The 22,047-nt window shown below is 46.7% G+C and overlaps 1 protein-coding gene across 14 annotated transcripts in view; it reads right to left on the reverse strand.

The window, feature by feature from the left end:
• The window catches only part of TIAM1 (TIAM Rac1 associated GEF 1), a 176,327-nt gene that overhangs the window by 59,820 nt on the left and 94,460 nt on the right, over positions 1–22,047 (reverse strand). For all 14 annotated transcript variants that reach the window (XM_066977962.1, XM_066977952.1, XM_066977958.1 and 11 more), the window contains 3 exons: positions 7,563–8,010; positions 5,234–5,406; positions 1,038–1,262 (listed from right to left, as the gene is read on the reverse strand). In XM_066977962.1, coding sequence (XP_066834063.1) covers positions 1,038–1,262; positions 5,234–5,406; positions 7,563–8,010 — 846 coding nt within the window. The remainder of the gene's footprint in view (positions 1–1,037; positions 1,263–5,233; positions 5,407–7,562; positions 8,011–22,047) is intronic.

The following is a 22,047-nucleotide window of genomic DNA, read 5'->3' on the forward strand; positions in this document are numbered from 1 at the left end:
AAGACCCAAAACCACCCAATTCCACAAACAGAGCACCCCAAACCAGCAGCTGCAGCAGCAGCATTGCTGTAAGCATCAACGGAGCTGGCTATACTTGAAAAAGTGTCGTACACTGGGAATAATTAATCTTATCAGTGGAAGAGCACTGTAATCAGTCTATGTGAGGACTTATTTAAATAATTCAAATTGCTGATAGGAAACAGTTTCAAAGTGTTTAGAAAAACTCAGTTATGTAAAACGAGAGACTGCTTTGCCCTCTCGCTGTCACTGACAGCTTTTCAGTGGAGCCCTGTGAACGGTGGCACGCATCTCCCCCCTCTCGCACGGGCTTCTAGGCAGTACAAAATCTCTTTAGCTTAGCGCGTTAGGGCCCTGGCCGCTCCCTATAGTTTGCATTACAGGCACATTTGGCAGCCGTGGTAAAAGAGCTACAAACTAATGAAGCAGGCACCATATGTTAAGTTTCCTAAAATAAGGTGCCGCTGCAACAGTGGGAGAGACATCTGCTCTAGGCTCTCTGCTTCTCAAACACAACTACGCTGTCCACTTGAAGTCAGAGAGACCGGTCCCACGGGGCAGCGAGCGCTGCAGCCATGAGGCCAGCGCGGACCCTCACAACAAGCAGAAACCAGGGATGGCTTCTTCATCCCATCTGCCCGTGGAAGAACCGGCCTCTTCTACACTGAAGACAATGCCAACTGCAGCATTTGCTGGTCTACGATCAGTTCTTCCCAACAACATCCTGATGTGTGGTAGCCTCTTCACTCCCCAGAGCCCCCACTCAACCTCTGTGCGGCTGGCCAAATCCCTTGGTTTGCTGTTTGTTTCCTGTGCTGTACCTCAGCACACGTTGTCTGGAGAAATGGTGCGGCTAGGGCAGCTGGCACCGCTATCCTGCCCACACACGTCCTGTCTACTCAGGGGAGCTCTGCCAGCACACACGTAGGGCAGAGTGTGAGCAGACAGATGTGCTGCTAATCTGAAGAAGGCCCTAAACATTTGCTAGGGGGCCGTTTCATATAGGCAAGCAAGATTACTTGATCCAGTATGGTCTTCTTCTTCTTGGAGTCCGTTACTGAGGACAGCTGCATTTCACCCATTTTCTTCATCTTCTCATCCATATCGATCTTCTGCTCCAGCTTCTTTATCTCAGTTTTCAGGAGCTTGACGGTGTCCTCTTTGTGATGCTGCCTTGCCACTGCAGTTGCACAGGCTGAATGGATCGCAGTGATCCAGTTCTCGAGTTCCGTCTGGCTAGAGGTCTGAAGAGAAGGGAAGCGGGGAAAAGAAGTCAAGATCCTCTTTACAACTGATTGGAGATTAACAAACACAATTCCAAGGAGTTCCCTTTCCCTTTGATCTTAAGAATCAAAGCCTTAAATCCACTTACGAGAGAAGTAATAAAAGACCCTCATTCTTAAACAGGCCGTTTTTAGCGTAGCACCAGGCCTTCAGCACACAGAATTACACCTATATCTGCGTTTTGCAGCTGTACAGTGTTTTCCAGCAAGTTCTTAGGAATTACCTTCCTTGTTCAACGCAGTGTTGCCAGAACTTGTAGCTCATCATTTAATGGCATTTTCTAAACTCTCAGTTCCTTAAAGCAGAAAATGCAGCAGTCTACAGCAGTCTATGTGCTCTTCACAGTATGGAGAGCTTATTTGGCATGCAATGGTTAATAATACATTAATGGCATAAGACCTGACCGTGATATGTATTACTGTCTTTATTATGATGCAGACAGAGAAGCTTTCCCCTTCTGAAGATCCCAAAGCTCTCTGAAGATGACCCTATTATTATTAAAGTCAAGCTCATCATAATTTTAATGGCTCTGGCACTGTCCCTTCCCAAGCGTGTGTATGATAGTTTGGGGAAAGGGGAGCTATTAGGCTGGGGCATGGGACACCATTACTTTTTTCTGGAAGAGCAATATTCTGGTTAGAGGCTTTTGACACAGAAAGAAAAATACTTCAAAGCATTCCTTTTCCAGACTTTCAAAATAAAACATAAATCTTCTCAGCCTTCTTACTAAACCTCAGTCCTTTTTACAGCGCATTGTAAAACAAAATTTACAGCCAACTCAGGGTTGCAGCAGACTTGTTCTGAGAGTCAGCTTTTAGCAGTAATCATACCAGTATTTGGCTCATAGCTGAAAAAGTAGCAAGGTGCCAAACCACCTTGTTCTAATTAAACTTTCTGATGATACCTGCTCTATAAATAGGCAGCACAGTATGACTCCTCCAGTTGCTAGCATAGATGAAGAAGGTCGTCCTCACTGCTCTCCTTGCAGTCACAATTAACAGCAAAGGCTGTGCCTTCCTGAAGCCAAGGAGAGATTCCCACGGAAGCACAACTCTGGAAATCACTTATGTCCAGACCAGAAATCGGGACGATGTTCCCCAGACTTCTGTGGGACAAAGTACGTGAAGCACACCTGTCCGAGAAGGACAGTACCTTCTCTCACTCAGATTAGGAGTCCTAAGCAGAAGACAGGGTCTACACCAAAACGTCTGCTCTTCTACTCCTCTTGGCAACGTACAAAGAACGTTGCCTAAATTGGGCAGGCTTCCTGCCCAGGTAGTACTACCAATAGGCCCTCATTTATAGATGGAGGCTTACAATGTCTTACCGCCAATGCTGAAGACATATTGAGCCCTCCTTGCCGAGGAGTTTCTGTTGAAATTAGAGAAATATTTGCAGAATGGGATATACTTTGCCTACAGTCAGATGGTGAAACTTAGCCCCTCCTAGAGGAGACGGTACTACTGGAGTTGCAATGAGATGGTATGTTTTGTTAGCTCCTTTCAAAATCATAATAGCAAGAGGTCATATTTTTATTTTATTTTCAAATATTATCTGTATACCATTAGATTCAGTTTTCATCAGGGCTTCCTTGGGGGAGGGAAAAAGAAGAATCTGGAAAGGATTTTAGGAGCTGAAGACCCTTCTGGTAGATGAGTAGGCAAGGGGAATCACTCTGCTTCTCAACGGAACAGACCACATAAACAAGCTGCAAACATCTGATACGTAAGTATGTGGTGTCACAAGTTGCTCGAGCTCCTGGAAAATACATGTGACATCTGCAAGTAATGGATTTGTGTAGGCATGATAAGAACTGACTGAGCAAGGAATAATAGTGTAGGAGGTATGTGATGTCTCTAGGTGCAATGCAGTGGGAAGGCTTGTTACAAGATGTCCAATATCTGTACGCATCATAAAGTAACCCTATTTTTCTCCCTAACTATACAGTCTGCACAGAACCGAAATAGTCTTGTTCAAGTCTGTGGTGTCTTTTCAACAAAACCACTACTACAGCACTGTTATGTGGGGATGTATGTGTATGACATTAGTAGTTAGGTAACACTGCTGAACAGCCACACACGCTTGGGCTGCTCTGCGCACAGCAGAGCAAGCCCTACAGCACTGTCGCTCACACTTTATTTCCACCACTATGGCTGATCTCCCCAAATTCATCCCTTCTTTTTCTTCTGCTTCTGCATCATTAGAGTTGCACGGGTTTCATGACAGAGCAGACTCATCAAGAAAAAAATTCCACAAGGCAATCTATATTATTGCTTTTCATTTGAAAAGGTTCATTTTTGCTCTTTCCCACAAAATTATGTAAAAATCTACCCATGACATAATGACACAGGGATTTTAATGAGTAAGAAGGCTGTATGTTGCCACAAAAGAAAGGTACTGAATGTGACATTTTCACTATTTTGCATCTACTGGCATTAATATTATGAGAATTAACTTGTTATTTCCTTGGAAAACTGCAAGGAAAAAAACTACAACTTGTATTAGTAGACCAGGAGAAGGTGGTGTTTGATGGTATTTCAAATACATAATGAGACCACAAACACCATGCTTACTTCCTAGGTGAAGCTCTCAAGATGGCAAAATACATTTACCCTCTCCAAGAAAGGCAGGAAGTAAAAAGGGACAATGCAGTATTCTACTCTTAGGTAAGGAAGAATCAAACCAAGGCAGCAAAGAAGACAGTCCACAAAATAAAAAAATAATTAAAAAAAAAATCAGTGTGCAATCAGATAGTCATTCTCTTCGATATGTAAGCTAGCATCACCTCCTGAGTCAGCAAGGATTTTTATTTTACACTAGTTTGAGAATCTAGCCTCTTGTTTAAGACAGCTGAGAGGACCTATCAAGTAATTTTAAAGATTTTGGTCTGGGATACTGTGGGGTGATGATGGGAGGGCATAGACTACAACAGAGAAATTCTAGTTTAAGAAGGCAAGAAATTCTACATACACTGGTCACTGGTAATGGCGATAAATAAATAAGGAATTCCCCCAGTTAAGAAAATTAAATCCAAAGAGGAGGAAATGGCACCATCTCAACGTAGGCTGGCAATTACAAATGAGAGCATTACACCTTGACTAGAGACAACTTGCAATAAGGAAGTGAAATGCCCCCCCTAAAAATCACTCAATAAAGCTGTAGTTACCAAAAAGAAAATTATTTTTAGTGAAATGCATCGGTTAATGCTTGATCTTTGATATTGAGTTCTGCATATTTACTCTATGAATAAAGTCAGACATTTCTATCTTCTGATTTAAAAACAAAACATAAAATCAACATTCCCAACATTCAGCGTACTGTCAAACAACAGCTCAATGCTGACTGATGTCTGCATGAAGAGGGAACAACTGGATCCTGCACAGCCATCAGGAATGAAAAACACATCTGGAGTTTCAAACACCCCCTCACGCTCATAAAGCCTCTTGGTCATGTAAACCCCTTGAGCCTCTCTTCAAGGTCCCATCTTCAACATATGTCTCTTTCAAGACACAGAAATGTTACAGCAGTTAAGGCACTATTCTGTCCCCTAGATGGTAACTGGCCTGGACTGTGTGTGGTCTATAACCACGCTGCCAAACAATGCAAAATTCCCAATTTTTATAGGGATGTAAGATTTTTTCTTAATTCTTACTTTGCACCAATCATCTGTACAAACAGGGTCCTGTCAGGCAATAACAAGAGCAGCTCTGACAGTGATTCATTCACATGTGGTGTTGGGTCTCTTGTCCGGCCTTTACAGAATCTATTGTGTCCTTCCTCTTGCACTGCCAGAGGAAAATCCCAGACCTACTGGAGTCAGCAGGATTTTTCCACTGAGTTGAGTCAGAGCCAATATGTCCTCCCTGGTCTGTGCGATGAAGGAGAGTGAGAAAAAGAATATAACTTTGCAAAACCCGCAACCCGAACCAACCTGAAAAAGGAAAGCATCTCCGAGGGAATTGCTGAGACAGAAAACAAAGTCCTTCTTGGGGTGTTCAGGTACCGCTTGCACTATGCTGTTTTCCACCCAGACAGCGTGCTTTGGGATGCTGTTGTGATCAATGCCAGATCTGCCATCGGTCTCATAAAAAAACAACGTGCATCCTAAAAGAGACAAACAGATATTAGTAAGCAGCACATTGAAATGCAACAGTCACCCTGCATCTATTCAGTGCTAAAACTTGGGACTATAAACCATCCGTCAAACTGTCACGGGGGTGAGAGAGGATTTGTCAGGGCCTGTTCAGGCTGTCAGCCCCGCAGCAGAGTGCACCAGCAGTGGCCCAGCCGGCCCCTCACACCACCAGCCTCACGGTGGATCCGCCTGAATCCCAGCAGAGCCATTTTGTTTGCCCCATGACTGCTAAAACAGTGGTAGATGTTAGCCGGGAAGGTCACACGCAGTCATATACAGCCCTGGATGAGAAACGTGGTTAAAAATCTCTCTAGGGGGGTCGTCCACAGCCACCCTGTCCCGTGAGGGGACCGAAAAGAAGACGCAGGCTGTGAGGTGGCCCTGCTGGCCCTGCTGAGCAGCCGGGGCCCCCCGCAAGCCTCAGCGCCCTGCCTCAGCCTCCTGCAGCTGCTGCTTACCGCAGTCCCTCGAAGGCAAAACTCGGGCTGCTTAATTACTGTATGCAGATGAATAACTGGAAGAAAAATGGACTGGAATGAGCTGTGCTCACTGAAAGACTGACATACACACACACACAAAAAAAAATCCTTATTGTACTGTAACGTTTCAGCTCTGACTCACAGCAATACGGACAAAAACAAAAACACATTTTAGTCAAGGACAGCAAAGAACCTGCTGGTTTTACAAAATAATCTTTACAATTCCCTGTAAAAAAAAAAAAATTAAAAACGTATAGCAAATCTGCAACCGTAGGGTCTCCTCTCCCTCCAACCTCCCAACGTAATCTACAATTGTTTAAAACTGAAACTGGCACATTGTTTCTCTGCCACTGGAAGCAGCCCTCTTGGTGCTAAGTGATGCCCTGTTACCCAGCCTCTCAGAAAACTATTTGCAGACAAACAATAGCAGCTGTTGACTTCAAAGCTGCATTTAAATACTAACATCATTAAGGCACAGCAATCTAAGGAGCAAACCCTCAACCTGAGTCAAAGCACTTTAAAATAACCTGCCTCTCTGCTCATCCTTCCCCTTTCTCCTCCCAGATGTCCCTTTGTGTGCCTGCCCCTCACAGCAAGACCTTCCTGCCATGGGGCCCACTGCCAGGAGAACAGGGCTTCCCCCTGCCTTCCAACCTCAGCCTCTCTTCTTTTGTTTCCTCAATTTCTCCAACCACTGCATGAAGAGTTTGCCCATACCGTTTTTGTTCGGTTTAAAATAGCACCACAAATGCTCTGCGTGAATGACAGGACTTTAACCAATGCTTCTCGGGTAATCCCACCCATAGACATGGCCTGCTGCTCTGCCTCCCCCAAATGGCGGAGGAGGTCTGTCGCAGCAGATGAGAGCCAGGCCAGGCCCAATACTGCAAGCTTCGCTTCCCATTTTGTTGCTGAGGCAGCTACATAAAGATCAATTAGAGGCTGCAAAAATTCAGAGAGAAAAGGCTTTGTGTCCTGGGAAGCCGAGGAGGCCCGCAGGGAGGCTGGGTGCCAAGGGCTGGAGCGGCTGGCCACCGCTACATAGCAGATGAGTGACAGAGCCGTAGCCAAAGTCTCCTAAGTCACAAGCCAGCCTTGGCAACCAAACCACAGCTTCCTGAGCACACTCCCGATGTGTTGTAACTCGCTGAGTGCTTGTATTCTTGAAGCACATAGAGGCCTCAGAGAACAAGGCACCAACGGCGCTGAGCGCAACAGGAACACACACGGTGACAGAGCCCCTGCGTGCACATGTGCCAGCAGCTCCTGTCATCGCCAGAAACCTGCATTAACACCTACGTGCTGGCTGCACTGCACGCAGGTGTTCAGTTCGTCAACAAGCCACCAGAGAAGCCATCCCAGATGATAACAACAGGACCCCCAGGCATGAACTCCATTTCAGTACAGCACTGTCACGTGTCTTTGACTACACACATGCCATAATGCAAGCATGTCAACAGCTATCAAATAAAACACTCCTCTGAAAAATCAGGACTATTTCCTCATACTTGCTACTAATTATACTGAGGCTCACGATGGCTTTTTTTAGGAGCCTAGGCTATTGATTTCTTCTACTGCTATAATACCCATCCCACAGGACAACGCGGACACCCGTTAGAGTAAACACTTGCTCGTTTGCTCTGTACCTTTCAGGGAAACCCAGTAGTGCTTCCACTTCCTGCGCGTGGCCGACTCCACTTTCTTATTCTTTTTGTGCACCAGAAAGTTTTTCACTGCCAGAGCGCCGGCTTTCCGTACCGTGCCCTGGGCAGCTGTCAGGAGGATGTCGGACTGCCCAGGGGAGCTGAGGGTGCCGCTGCTCTGCTCGTCGCTGAGGGCAGAGCCGGCCTCCTCCAGGTTCTCACTGTTGGTGGTGCTCATCTCCAGCTCCCGTCGGAAGTTCTCGTACACCCCCTGGCGAAGCCCGTCGCCCGTCGAGCTGCTCCCGCTGTCGCTGCCGATGAAGGCCCGGCTGGCCGTCGGCGAGTAGCTGGAGTTGGTGGCATTGGAGCGCCTGGACAGGAGGTCGGTATCGGTGGCTGCTCCCTCGATCCCGCTGTCGGTGAACTCGCTCCCCTCGCCTGCGTTCACGTCCTGGTTGTAAGAGAGACACAGCATGAGATGAAGAGCGTGCCACCCGGCCAAGCTCGGCCTTGTGGAGACACAAACAGAACCCGAAATTCACAGGTCACACCACACTTCATCACACCCCTAGTTTGTCTGGCACTGGAAGTGCCTCACATCTTTCTTCTCAAGACCAACAACTGGAAGAGAAGTTAAGGTCGGCAGAACTTCGAGCACAGTTTAAGAAAGACCAAACACACAAGCGCGATTGCAGGTAGCGCCTCTTCGGCCTTAGCATTTTGGAATACAACACACAGCGTCATTTGTTTACATTAGGCTAAGTTAGCAGTGCTAAAGGTTTTGCAAAAGCAGAACATATGGTAGCAGAAACTGGCAGTGTCGAGAAAAGCAGCAGTCAACCTACGCATTTTGAAAAGAAAACATTGATATTGTACAGTCACACCTACAGCTGAAGATACATTCTGGACATCCTAAGACTGTCATTTCCAAATTATATAACTACAAAGGTACTTTTTTTTTCTCCTAAGAAGTTAACACATCTGAAATTATTTCTGTTTTATTTCTGCATCCCAAATCCTGACGACGAGCAATAATCCTGTTGTGATAGACCCTGCAAAAATACCGCACCAGAAGACAGCTCTTGGTCCCCACAAACTTGCAGTTGAAAGACAGAAGAAACAAAAATATGATTGTCTTAAGCAACAAAGGAAACGACACAACTGAATTTGGGTTTCGAAAGGCTGTGCACAGGTGGCTTAGCTTGCCCCATGCAACACGGCTTTTGCCCAAAAGGGGACTTTAAGGGACCTTGTAACAGTTCAGTAGCCAAGGGACAAGCAGCCCAGACTGAGAACAGCGGCCTAACTACTACCATCTCAGCACCCAATGGCATTTGTGGCAGCTTTTGAAGGAGGACAAATAAAGGCCAAGACCTGTAGGTGGAGACAAATATCCTGTGGCTGATATTTGGGAGAAGAGGGACCCAGGGAAGAAAACGCAAAGAAGTGAGAAACAGCCAAAACAACAGGAATTTCAGCCTCCACCACTCCTACAACAGAGGCTAGTGCTCAATTTACAAGTTAAAAACAAAACAAAACAAAATAGGGAGACTGCAAAGAGGTGGCAGATTGCATTATTTAACTTGAGAGAAAACAAACTTCTAGGTGTTGACTTGAGCAGCAGTCTTCTACAGATCCAAGTGCAGCTCTGCAGAAACCAAGAAATCCTCCACCAAACTCTGAAATCTTTCTCCTGTGGAGCAAGAGCTGGATGAGGAAACTTCAGGGAGAGGGGAGGGGTGTTTCTGAATTTGACTAACTTATACGGCACTAATTTGTAACGGATGGGCTAGTTCTTTATAAACACTACCTCTCCAGGGAGACCTGGAGTCCAGCTGGAAGAATAACCACTTCCTTTCCCCACTCAATGAGCACAGTTATCCTAGTCAATCTGGTTATTTAATGCAACACATAGAGATAGACAAGCTGTTCTGGACAGGCCAATATTCCTCTACTCCCACTGCATGTGAATGAGTTGAGCAGGGCTTCCCGTAAGCGCAGTCATCTGCCCGTACAGAGCAGTTTTCACAAACAGGCATTTTTTCCTGCTGTTCCAATACACTTGTTTTTTGGAAGCCAATTATCTTCCCATTTCTTGCAGCACTGCAAACGAGGGATATTTGGAGAGGGAAACGGGTGCTGCTCAGAAACCAAAGTTTACAAAACACTGCCACGAGTGAATTTTTGCACCCCCATTGCAAAAAGCTGGATGGTGCAACTTCCGATGACAGCACTCCATATGAGACCCCGGAGGTGAGGAGCCAGGACTGGCACAGGTGCTCTACACCCATACACCTCGAGCAATGCCCCCTCTGCCAGCACTGCTACATCGGTGTAACAACAGAGCGCCAAAGAACTGATCCAGATGCCCCACACTTACTGGGATAGTTAGTCAGATAAAATGACTGGCTTTTGCATTTATTTTCTGGAACCTTTTTCTCTGATATTTTTTGAAAGGGAAAATGTGCGTCACTCATATAGCATAAACAAGTTTGCATGCTGCAGGGAACGGTATGTAACTGTGGCAACAAACATTATTTGAGGTTTTTGAGATTTTTATTTTAGGTAAATGACTTAATAAATATACAATCTGTCTCGTAGTTATTGTATCCGTGTGGTAGAAAAAGTACAGAGTTGATTCCAAAATTTCATCCAATGTAACTTTTAGGAAGCATATCTCATGCTTTAACTAACATTACTTGGTTTAAAGAAATAATGAGGCACTAAAACAGACCACCAACACCACCAACCTAGAGGAGACAGGACTTGTAATACTGCTCACCAATGCATGAACAAAACTTTGTTGATGATCTTTAGCAGATACAGTTAATTTTCTCCAAAGCAGAAGTGTACCCAGAGGTGTTTAAGCAGAGATCTGCAATGCAGGCTCTCAAGATTCCTTGAGCCCAGCATGACACAGCCTTCTTGGGTAACCTTGATGAGACACGGCGTTCATCGCCTCAGTTTCCCTGTCCGTAAATGGGAACTATCGTCAGTAACTGATGCAAGGGCATAACAGCCTATTATTTGTAGAAAAAATGTGAGGATGGAAAACTCAGAGTGAATGTTTACGTTCATAAGCTTAAATTTTAGCACATATTGCAAAAAGCTTTATGATTGTTATCATAATGAAAGCAATATGTTGGATGTGTCGAAAGATATTTTCAGCCTAATGCTGCAGTCCTGCCCCTAATCTTCCTGTGCTTGCTGCACTCCCCTTTCCCCTCTGAAATATCCTGTTATCAAAGATTTCTAGCCATCTGATTCAAGCCCTTTGGTGGGAGGATGGTCTGGCTACACGGAGGTCAGCAGAATGGTTCAAAACTTACAGCCTGCTAATATTGTTCGTGCTCATGAATTATGAAATGCAGCATTCACTGAGATTAGCACTTTAGGAAGTCTGCTGTATGAGATGATTGGTCTACGGGTTAGTAGGGTTAAGAGCATTCATTACACAGGTCTTTGACTTCTGAGTTCCTGCTGTAATGTCAGCTAGTTCTCATCACAGGCTATGAAAAGCTCTCAAGGAGCAGTTTGCATCTGCTGTGGCCGTCTCGCAGTGCTGTAATCTGCACACTGAAGGGCATTCAATTAGGAGTTCAGCAGAAAGTACAGAGGTTCAGTATTGTGCCGCTGCAGAAACGTGCTGAGGCTGAATGGGAACACTCCCCAGACTAGCAACAAACCATAGCAGGGTTTGACCAACACCTCACTGGGGGCACACAATTATTCCCCCAAACTTTCCAATGAGGATGCCTGAAGTTGAGCACCCAGCTTGCACCGTCAGCAGCACGGCGCCCTGCCTACGAGACTGATGTGGGTACAGGCCCCAAGCTTTGGGGTTCAGCCTTCCGTACCTCTTGACATGGCCACCGGGCCACTGCCCAGACGCAAAGCGAGCGTTGTGTAACCTCGACGAGACCTATTTAAAAATTACTCACGCTTCCTGCTCAGCGTCTCAAGGAGCCCCGCGGGCGATGTCCACGTCTCCTCCGAGGAAGACTTATTACTGTTCCAGGTCCGTGATGGGATGTGCCACAGAGGCTTGCTAACGAAAGAGGCATTTCACTCCTAGACAGAAGGAGTTCCCAGGTGAAGCTTCCCGAGGCTGACAGTTAGCTACAGCCAGGGCTCAGCCTTCATTGCTCACCTCCCTGGCTCCTGCCCAGGCTCTCCGCTATGCCCCGGCAGGATGCAGACTGGCGTGTGCCAGGCACATCACAGGGGCTGGGAGACAGACGAAGATGGCAGAATGCACATTTATGAAGCCTGGAGTTTCGGACATTATACACAGAATATAACAAATCACCAGCAAATTACCCTGGACTTATAATAGCTATCATCGAGGGGTTCCGTTTCATTTCACTCGTTAAAAAAAATATATATTATTCAACTCCATGTAAGATTCAGGATACTGGATCCGACATTTTGCACCTCAGCAGAGACCTTGTGTTTCATATTTTCAGCCTGGCAAACAGCTGTTTCCACACAGAGGAATACTTTTGCCCAGAGAGACTATCACACAAACCAAATGCAAGAGTGGAACTAAAATCTGTGCTGCCCCGCTTAGCCTTCCCACTGCTGTTTACCTAGCTTTGGGCCTGGGAGGGCAAGAGGGCAAAGCAAGGGGGAGGTGGAAATCATTAAATTGGTCACACGAAGTAGAAAACATGCAGCAAAGAACAGAAAGTGTATTTCCTCCGAGACAGAGAGATCTGGGAAGTCGTGGGAACAGCAGCTCCTGGGATTCTGCAAACAGAACAGGTCTCAGTCCACGAAGACGATAAACTGAATAAACAGGGGCTTTGTCCCTTTCATATAAGATGGCTCTATGGGAAGCGGGGAGAAAGTAGCATAAAGACCCCTGGCTGAAGTAGGGAACTAAACAGGATCCTGTGACTGCGCTGCCCTGTGCAAGTGCCTCAACGTGGAGGCAGTAAGCACTAACACAGCTTCCACCAGGATCCTGCAACCCTGCAGCGGGTGAAGATGATGGAGCAGTGGTACCACTTCTCACAGACAGTGCTCTCATACTGCATGTAAATGTCCCAAGCCTAAGAAAGAGGTTCAGCAGACAGTAACTGAGGGAAAGAGAAGGAAAAGGTGGATGCCCTACGCCAGGAGATACACCACAGAATTAAGAACCAGAGACAGACTGAATGCTGTCATTGTTACTGACAGTGCAACGAGGTCCAGCAAAAAGGCTACGTGCCAGAACGGCCAAAACAGCCCTAATAGCATTCGAGCCTAATGAAGTGGAAATATCACAGCCCCATCAAATGCAGAGAACAATTTAACTGATAAATCAATTGGGTAAAACATCAGTGAAAATATGAGCAATGCTTATATGTTTTTTTCTCACACTGGGTTTCACGCAAAGCAAGCTACTGGGGAAGAAAACTGTAACATAAGCTACACCAAGCTAATGTAGCTGGTGCTCTACCTCTCTACTTCCTGCACACCCATGCGATGAGTACCTCTGCCTGTCCATTATGGTCACATTTGTTAAAAAAATCTTGCTAGATTTAGAAGATATTTAAAAGAAAAAAAAAAAAAAAACACTGACTTAGGGAAAAAAATATCTACTTTCAGCAAGCAGGGACTGGGAGAAAGGTTTTGGGGCAAGTTCCAAGAGTCTTTGTACCCTCTTTGAAGACATCTGGTAGTGGCCTCAGCTAGCAACAGCTAGCAAGAGAGCCCTGGGTGGGATAAGCCTTGCCCAGCTCTCTGGCTGACGACTGGACACATGCAGAGAGTGCTTACAGTAGCTAGGCACTTACCAAGCTTCCCACCACCAGCACTGTGACATACACTATTAATATGGTTTTGTGAATCACTTTCTCCTGCTTAACTGGCACCAGATCCACGGACACTTTAGGCACATTGGACTGATTTAGTGGGAAGACTCTTACAACATTAATATAAAGAGTTCCTGATGTGGATAATAATTCCTTCTAAATTACCCATTAGATTGAAAGTACTGGTTAGTAAAAGGCGACTGATTTTCTTGGAAGGGGCTCCCTCCAAGAGGACACAAATTGTCTGTTCCCCGTCCTGTTTAGCAACAGAGCAATGAGGTGTTGACATTCAGCAGCATCCTGAAATTGCACATAACCTGTCTGGTTGCTGGTTATGCAAGCACCACCGAATGCATTTAAAATAGAATGGGTAAGCAACCTGATGGTTTGCATGCTTTTATGCGCCTGGTGTCTCTTTGAAGCTCCTATAGAGAAGAAGATTGTCCTGATACTGCCTTTCCTTTCTTTTCAGTGCTAACTCTACCATCATTTGTTGGTTAAGGTGTTCGGTTACGGTACAATTTGTTCCAAATCAAAATGAATTTCTTTCCCCAGACTTACTTGAACAGCTGGTAATAAATACACTAGAAGACTTATCTGTCTTGAAAAGAGTCAAAACATTACACGAAGCAGAGAGAAATCATAAATTTCATTGAAAGCTGAGAGGGAGAGATGGTTTTAAAGCTGCCGTGGAGAAACACAGAAGCGACTCCAAAGCTTGTTCTGTCTGGAGGAACACCATTCTGCAGGCTGCTACAAACTCACTGTATCGTGTCCACTAATTCACTGTAAATCTGACGGATTATAATGACTGCTAATGCAGTAACGAACAAAAGAGAAAGACAGTCTTCCTTGGAAAGACAGAGATGGTACTGGGTGCCAGGCACCCAGCAGATACTCGGATATAGGAAGGGGGTGTGCATCCAATCTATCAAGCATCTGTCAACCCCATTTCCTTTGCAGGCAGCTCTGACTGATATATGGCCATCACCTCAGTATTACACGTGGCTCCGTGGCTCCACGTTAAGCTATTGCATTAGCTTGGTGCCTCCAACACGGGGGCTGAGAACATTTTTGGTTCACTGACCTCCCAGGTATTTTCCAGTTGACATGGAACAACTTTACCCTTCTCTCTGAGGTACTCTGCAGAGCTCTTCACCGACTCAGGACAACACTGTGGCATCAGTCTGCAACCTGCCCGTAACTGCAGGGGGAGTTTTACATCCCTAAAAGCTAAAGTACTGGGGACAGGGAACGGGGAGGATGTTTTCATTTTACTTTTTAATAACATGAGAGAAATCCAAGCCTGTGAGATAATGCGCAGTTAAAGGACAGCAGACCCCTTAGCAGGAAACGGCACGAAGCACTACCACGGGACCTGAGCAAAACAGCTTTTGCCTGGCTTTAGCACTGACTATTACAAAGTAGTTAATACCATGAATGAGAATCAAGCCATAATACAGCAAAGCCTCTTGCAGTGTGGTCCCTGCACGCAAAACCTTGCAGCGCAGCTCTTAGACACCTGCGCGGGTTCGGGGTGGAAGCCCGCCTTCCACCACCCCGCAGTGGGAGGAAGTCTCACAGTTCTTGAGCATCGCAGTGCTTAATCCCTCTGTTCCCAAATGCTGTGCTGAGGACCCCCCAAAACTTACCTTGCTTTCATCCCAGTGGACCACCCAGATGAAGAAAGTTTCTGGAGGAATTGCACTAACCGTAAACTAATGCAAGCAGCCTAACCGTGCTCAAGTTAAATAAATGGCCACATGCCTAGCCAAAATCCTCGAAGTAAAATACAGGGTTAGGTTACTTTTTGTTCACTCGGTGCCAAGAAGAGGCAGTTCTCTCTGAGAAATGCAGCAGAGGGGGGAGAAGTGGGAAAGAGGGAAAGCTGCTAGAACAGCAACTTGAAATCAAAGCCTATCATCCAGGAGGTGTTCACCTGAGCAGCCAAGTAACTGAAGGGAGCAGGGAAATGTCTGCCACCTGGGATGACAACCAGTCACAGGATCGCATGCTGGAGCACTCTGAAAAGAAACGTTTCAATGGAGCACTTCACTGGAAAGGATCACTGCTGCAAATTGCATCCATCTAAGTAAGCACAGCCCAGCAAACAGGCAGCTGGGGCAACCTGTCTGTGATTTTCGAGTGGAAAGTACTCGAAACTAAAAACATGCAGAATATATAGTTTTACAGAGAGTACAATTACAGCCAGTGGTACAAGCACTTCAAATGTTTAAATGACAAATTCCCACTGTTTAAAAAAGACGACTGAATGGAGCTGGATCAGATATCAGGACTGCTAATTTGCTTTCCATTGGCTCCAGACCAAGAGCCAAGAAAGAAAAACAAATTAAGATCTTCGAAAGAGTATCAAAATATTTGCCAACAGAGACCGTAACACTCATTTTCACATGCTCTTTTACTTGACAATACCAGGGCAGAGTTGCGTGCTCCGAAGGGAGTGCCTGCTGTTTGCTTTTAAATCTCCTGAACAGGCAATACCTGCTCTAACCTCATCCATCTGGGAACGGCAGGGCAGCTCTGAAGCCTTCTATTCAAGCTTTCCTCCGCGCTCAAGCTGAAGGCGCTTCCAGTTAGCCAGGCTATAAAGGGCCCGTTTGGTGGAGCCAAATGGCTCTGGTCATGCAGAGGCACTGAGAACTCCAGCACGGGCTGCCGCGTGCCCCACGCTGGGATCAGCCGGACCAGCAGTGTGGATCACAAGCTGTCTGTGCTGGCATGAACTTGGGCTGCCTCCAGAAGCAGGGGATACCCCCTTCCCCTCCAGCCCTAATCGCACCCCTTCCCTCGAGCTGGTGCCCTGTGGCTGGCAGCTGAGCACGGGGATGCTGGCTGATCGTCAGGGGGCTCGGCAGAGTTACTGGCCGCCTGGTGGTGGGATTCAGCCCCTAAATCACCTGATCCAGACCATCCGACTCGAGGACCTCTGGCTTTTTGGGATTTGGAGGGGTGCTCAGGCTGTATTTGAGACCTCATTTCCACAACCTCAGCCTGGAAAGCACTATGGGACCGCACAAACAGCGGCTGGAAACAGCAAGACGCAGGCTGCAACAGAGAAACAGTAACATCTTACTTTTAGGCACTTATTAAACGGCGTGTTGTTAATTATAATTTAATGATACATGACTTTACCACAGTCTGACTGTCTGTCTTTGACTCCATCTGGAGTCAAATGACTAAGATTAAATTATTTGGGTCAATCTGATTAAGAATCATATTTACATTGAAAATAGTTGTCTTTTCCAAACTCCAGACTGAAACGTACAGAATTACTTTAATTGGAGCAGAGCTGCTGGAGATACTCTGTTTGGAAAAGTGATGACCAAGGAGGGCTATAACAGGAGGCTGTAAGGTCACTAATGTTATGCAGAGAGCGAACAGGATGCGGGGGAAGCCAAAAGCAGAAAATGATTTCAAAAAAGAGAAGTCATGGGGGACAGGTCAATCTGACAGTCTTGGATGCATTCCTCACTCAGGAAGCCTCAAATTGCTCATTTTCTGGGATAAGGAAGAATGCCCTCAAGGAAAGTTCACTCTGTACTCTCCCACTTTCTTTCCTTCCCTTTCTGAGCATTTGGTGTTTGGGGAACAAGATATAGGGCTGGACAGAGCTTGACCCAGTGTGGTCCTTTTACATTTTGAGGCTACACCCTCCATGCCACAAAACCATTTGTGAAGAAGTTTTACACAACTTACACAGAAAAGTATCAGTTCTCTGGAGTTCAGCCATCCTGCAGAATGCAATGAAACACTATAACCTGTTATAAAATTCCCTGAGATGGTAAAAAAAAAAAATCAACTGGAAAGATACCCTGAATTATTTTTAGATTGGTTTCTATGTCCTGGTCTAATTCCCACAAAAGCCTTGTTTTCATCCCCTGCATATTCTGCAAAACTTTTTATACAGATTTTTTTTTTAAGGCTTGATATCCCAAGTTCCTCCAGGTTACCTACTGAGGCCTAAAAATAGTAATAAAAATGAAAATCTTTAAAAGGGGGGATTTAGTGCACCAAGGACATAATCGGGCTGGCACTGAAAAGCTCGCAGTTTCCAAGTCAGAAAGGAAGTTTGTTCCCCCTCCCCCTCTCCAGCTCACAACAAATGCTGGACCGAAGACACGGTAAAGAACATTTGCTTTCCCTGCAGAGTTGAAGAACATCTTGCTGGTCCTTCTCAAATGTTATGTGAAAAACCTGGACTGCACCGTGGTACTGCTGATGTTGCAGTTGAGCTTTGCATAGGAGATCACAGGCTGGGCTCTAAAGCTCAGTGAGGAACAAGCCACCAGAGAGGACAAAGTGGCATAAAGTGGTCCAGCAAGCAGAAATGCTTTGGCCATCAGGTTTGTTTGGATTTTAGTGCACACAGAAGACACACTATGCTCTAAAGGCAGCTTGTAAAACACCATCACTCCCACCAAAAAAGACTGTCCACCTGTAGCTTCAGACCTACTACGGTCTTCTCCTAACAGGTCAACGGCAAAGCAAATACCAGTGCTGAAAGACCATGGAGGTCTCAGGCTTTGGTCGTAACTGCCACCAAAAGATGCCTTCACCTGGCTGTACTCACAGCAAAGTTTGAAATGTTGAAAGAATGTTATGCCCTATGTAAGGCTGGATACCCCCGTTCAATGGTCAAGAGAGAAAGCAGTCAGAAATTGTCCACAGAGAGGAACATGGGATAAGTAGGTGGCACGATGGGCTTGGAAGTGGCACCAAACCTTATCTCAAGGTTTCCCTTCCCCTAATTCCCCTAACAAGACTTTAACTGGGGCTCTTAACAGGAGGGGAGTATGAGGTTACATTTCTCTCTGAACATCCTCCAGAAGGAGGAGGGAGTCTCCAGCAGGCAGATGTTTAGCTGCAAGCAGGACACAACCGAGCCATTTCACAAAAAATCTGGATCCCGACGAGCAGACTGTAGGATCCCGGGGATCTCACAACCCACAGCCAGAACAAGCTGTATCCAACAGGAGTTTGTCTCCCTTCAAGCAAAAACGGGTGAAAATGTCAGCCAATTAAGCTGTTTCCACCTACATCACATCAGCTCCAAAAGCCAAGCAGGATCCCAGCAGAGCTCTACGGGAAGTCTCACTTCAGCAGATCTGAACCCTGAATGTTAAAATGTTACGAAAAACAGAGCTGCGTGGGTGCCCCAAAGCCACTCTGTGAATATTAATCGCTCGCGCACATTGAATATAATCGTCTCTCCAGCATTAAAAGGCTTTCCTTCTCAATTAGTGGAAAGTGACTCCCACAGCTCAATTTAAGGTTTAAATTTGGAAGGAAGAAATTTTCTTTTTTCTTTTTTTTTCCCTCCTTTAATTTAAACCATATACTTGTAAAGAACTGATGGATAAGGCATTATACCAACATATGTACAGCTCTGACTACAGCACCTCCTTTCAGTGATGCAGTCAAGGGTTTGCCTTCCAGCAGCACTGGTCAGCACTCCACAGAATTTAGAAGCTACTGATAACTGTTACACAACATTTAGCTGTTAGAGAAAATGCGATGATGTACATACAGCTGAACGGGCACGTAACATTGGATGGATTCAGGAATCACACACTGCTGTGGTATCAGACTCACCCTGTGCTCGGTGTCTTCTGCTCTCATTGGACCTCGTTGGCACCTCCCAAAAGGTACCTACAAGTTGCCATCAGGACCTTCTAGCACGTCTAGCACCAGGGCAGGTTAGACTGAAAAATCATGCAATTATCCCACCTAGGACTTTCCAAAAACTGGGAAAAAAAAAAAACCACTGGCAATTACAAACCTAAATTCTTGTGAGGTTGGGCAACAGTGACCAGGCCATAAACCACCAACCTGGCTACGAGGCTCAATTAAGTGACTTTGAACAAGGGAGCTACCTCCGCACTTTTAAATAACACAGGAGCAATGACAGGTCACTGGCCTGGAGGCCAAGATGAAGAACTGACTGTCCACAACATATTGCATTTGGCCCTGGGTCACCTTTGTGCGGTGCCCTTCTGGCCCTAAAAACATACCTATTATTTTGTGGGGTGTGGGGTGGCGGGAGGCAGTTCAAAATGCTGGAAATAACGTGAAAGTTTTGCCTCAGTCCACTGAATTGTTTTTATAGCACAAAATGTTTTACAGCACGAGGACGCATATGGCAGGTTCTGGGGCAATGCTCAAAGGGGGCATCAAAAGTGTGAAGCCCATTGAGGAAGTGTTGGAAGACCGGGAAGGGCAGAAAGAGACAAAATTCCCCGAGCTGTGCCCAAGTACCAGCTGGCACAGTCAGGCCATCGGATCTATGCCTCAGCTTTCCACCTGTACGCTAGGGGAGCCTTCACCCTCTTCACACCAGTGGTGGCACGTAAAGATGAGCGAAGTGCCGAGATGTTTTTGGGCTGGGGACCTGGTACAAGGACAGGGTGGTAGTTTCCCTCCTCTCACCCTATCCAAAGCCACTTAATCAGGTTCACCAAGGAACTCGTCCTTTGATTTTGTGTGCAAATTTGGACTTCCTTTTCACTCTGTTTATCAAACATGTAATGACAGTCATTTCCCTGTGCTCGCTAAAGGCAGGCTTGGGCTAACATGACTTCACTGCTGACAAGTATCTTATACTTACTGTATGCTGCTAGGATTAAAGACTTGGAAGGAATTTGGACCTTTGCAAAGCTTTAATTTTGTTGATTTTATTTGTGGTAATGACCACTGCCGAGACTCCTTACAGCCACCGTCTCCGGGCTCAGGAGCTGCACCTAGAGAAACCAGCCCACAAAGTGATTTCCCTGGGTACAGCTGAGACCTCACAAAACGGCATGCAAATTCCAGACTTTCACTAAATGCCTCAGAGGAATCTTCTTAATGGCAGGAAAGACACCAAGAAGAAAAATAAATGTTTCACTATACACAAGCGACACTGCTCTCTTTTTCTCAAACACACTTGAAAGAGGGCTGGAGGCAGCAGTTGCACCCAGCAATCTTCCTGAAAGCTGTTACGTTCAGGGCTTCCAAACAACATCTTCCTTTTGTTGTTGTTCTCCTCCTGCTTTTTATCCTGCGCTGCCTTGATGGAGCACCAAAGGGCTTCTGCGCTCACGCTGTTAAAAATACCTCCAAAAAACAAAGAGCTGATTTGGAAGTACAAAGCTGCTGTTGTGGGACGCTGCGGCATCTGTTTCGGCGTGTCGTCTTTATATTTAGAAGCAGCCTATCTCCGCAGATCAAGCGCAGCCGGTAAGTCACTCAGCAGCCCCTTCCCAGCAGCTCTCACAAGTCGCTGCCAGCCGACGTCCCCCATCCAGCTGCTGGGGGGCTCCCCTCGCCCTCCCGCAGCCCTCCGCACCTCCGCTGCCGCCCGCCCGACTCCCTGCATCTCTGGCGCTGGTGTCCTGCCAAAAGCTCAGCCCGGCGGCAGGACGCGAGCCTGCCGGCCTCCGACCTCGATGCAACGTGCTGCTTTTTCCTTTTCTGGGTCACGGTGCGTACGCCGCGCGGCATCTGTACGAGAACGTGCCATAAAATCCGGGGAAGCCAGCGAAGCGTGCGATCCAGCGCACAGCTCTGACCCGTCGGTGCCCCCCAGCCGTGTTTCTGAGCAGATGCCCGCAGCTAGAAAATAGGTGACGTGAAAAATGCCACAGCCAGCCTCTGCCATGAGGCAGCCGGACCGCTGCTCCGAGGAGGCTCAGCAAGCAAGCCAAACGCACTCAAAACGAGTGCAATATTCCTGCAAAGCGGCTGCTCCACGTGACTTGTACAGGTGGACGGGATTTGCAACCTTTTTTCCCAACCCCTCTAAGAGCAGTCTGCCACTTGGTGTAAGCAGAATTGCTGCGTGCAGCACCAGGCAGCGCTGTGTAACTCGACCAGGCAGAACACAGCCAAGAAAAGCAGGGCAAAACACAATACAGACCCCACAGCAGCCGTCAGAGTTAAAGGTCAGAGGAATGGTATTTGGAGGGCAGGAGGGGCAGCAGATAGAGGAGCTCAGCTCGGCTCTGTGCTGCCTGTTAATGGATGAAGGCTGTGACGTCCTCCCTGCCTAGGAGAAGCAGCATCTTCTCCATACACCCCCCCTCATTTTTCAGTCTACAGCGGGTAAGCACAGCAGCTTGCAGGACTGGCAGCCTCCTCCAAGGGGACAGCAATGTTTCTGGGTGATGCTTTGCACAGATGAGAACACCGGGTAATGAGAAGAGTGAAATTTCAGCTCAGTGAGCGTTTATGGTGGAAGGGGGGAGAAATGCTCACAGGTTTCTCCTTCGCTTCCATCCCTGAGAGCTGAGGAGTGCGTGCATGCGTGCACGAAGGGGGGGGAGACAGGGTAGGGAGGGCACAGAGAGGAGAAACAACGCGTGCGAGCTCCACGAGTAGTGTGATCGGTTTTGGCAGCTACTCTGAAAAAAAAAAGGCACCGTCAGCGCTGTAAAACACACAGGAAAATCTTTAGTGGCAAATGCAGATTTATCTTCTCCAGAGACTGCACAGAGTGCAAAAGGCCCATGCAGAGCTGCAGAGAAGGAACGGAGCGCTGACGTGATCGAGCCACCTCCTGAAACTGGTTCAGCTCCCTCCTGGACACAGTCCCCTCTGTTGCCCCTTCCTGGAAAGGGGGTGTTGGATGAAAACAGAGCCTGGAAGAGCCCTTACCTACAGAAACAGCTTAGCAAATGCCACACGCTTCCACA

This window comes from Anser cygnoides, chromosome 1, assembly GCF_040182565.1.
Source record: "Anser cygnoides isolate HZ-2024a breed goose chromosome 1, Taihu_goose_T2T_genome, whole genome shotgun sequence".
Lineage (NCBI taxonomy): Eukaryota > Metazoa > Chordata > Aves > Anseriformes > Anatidae > Anser > Anser cygnoides.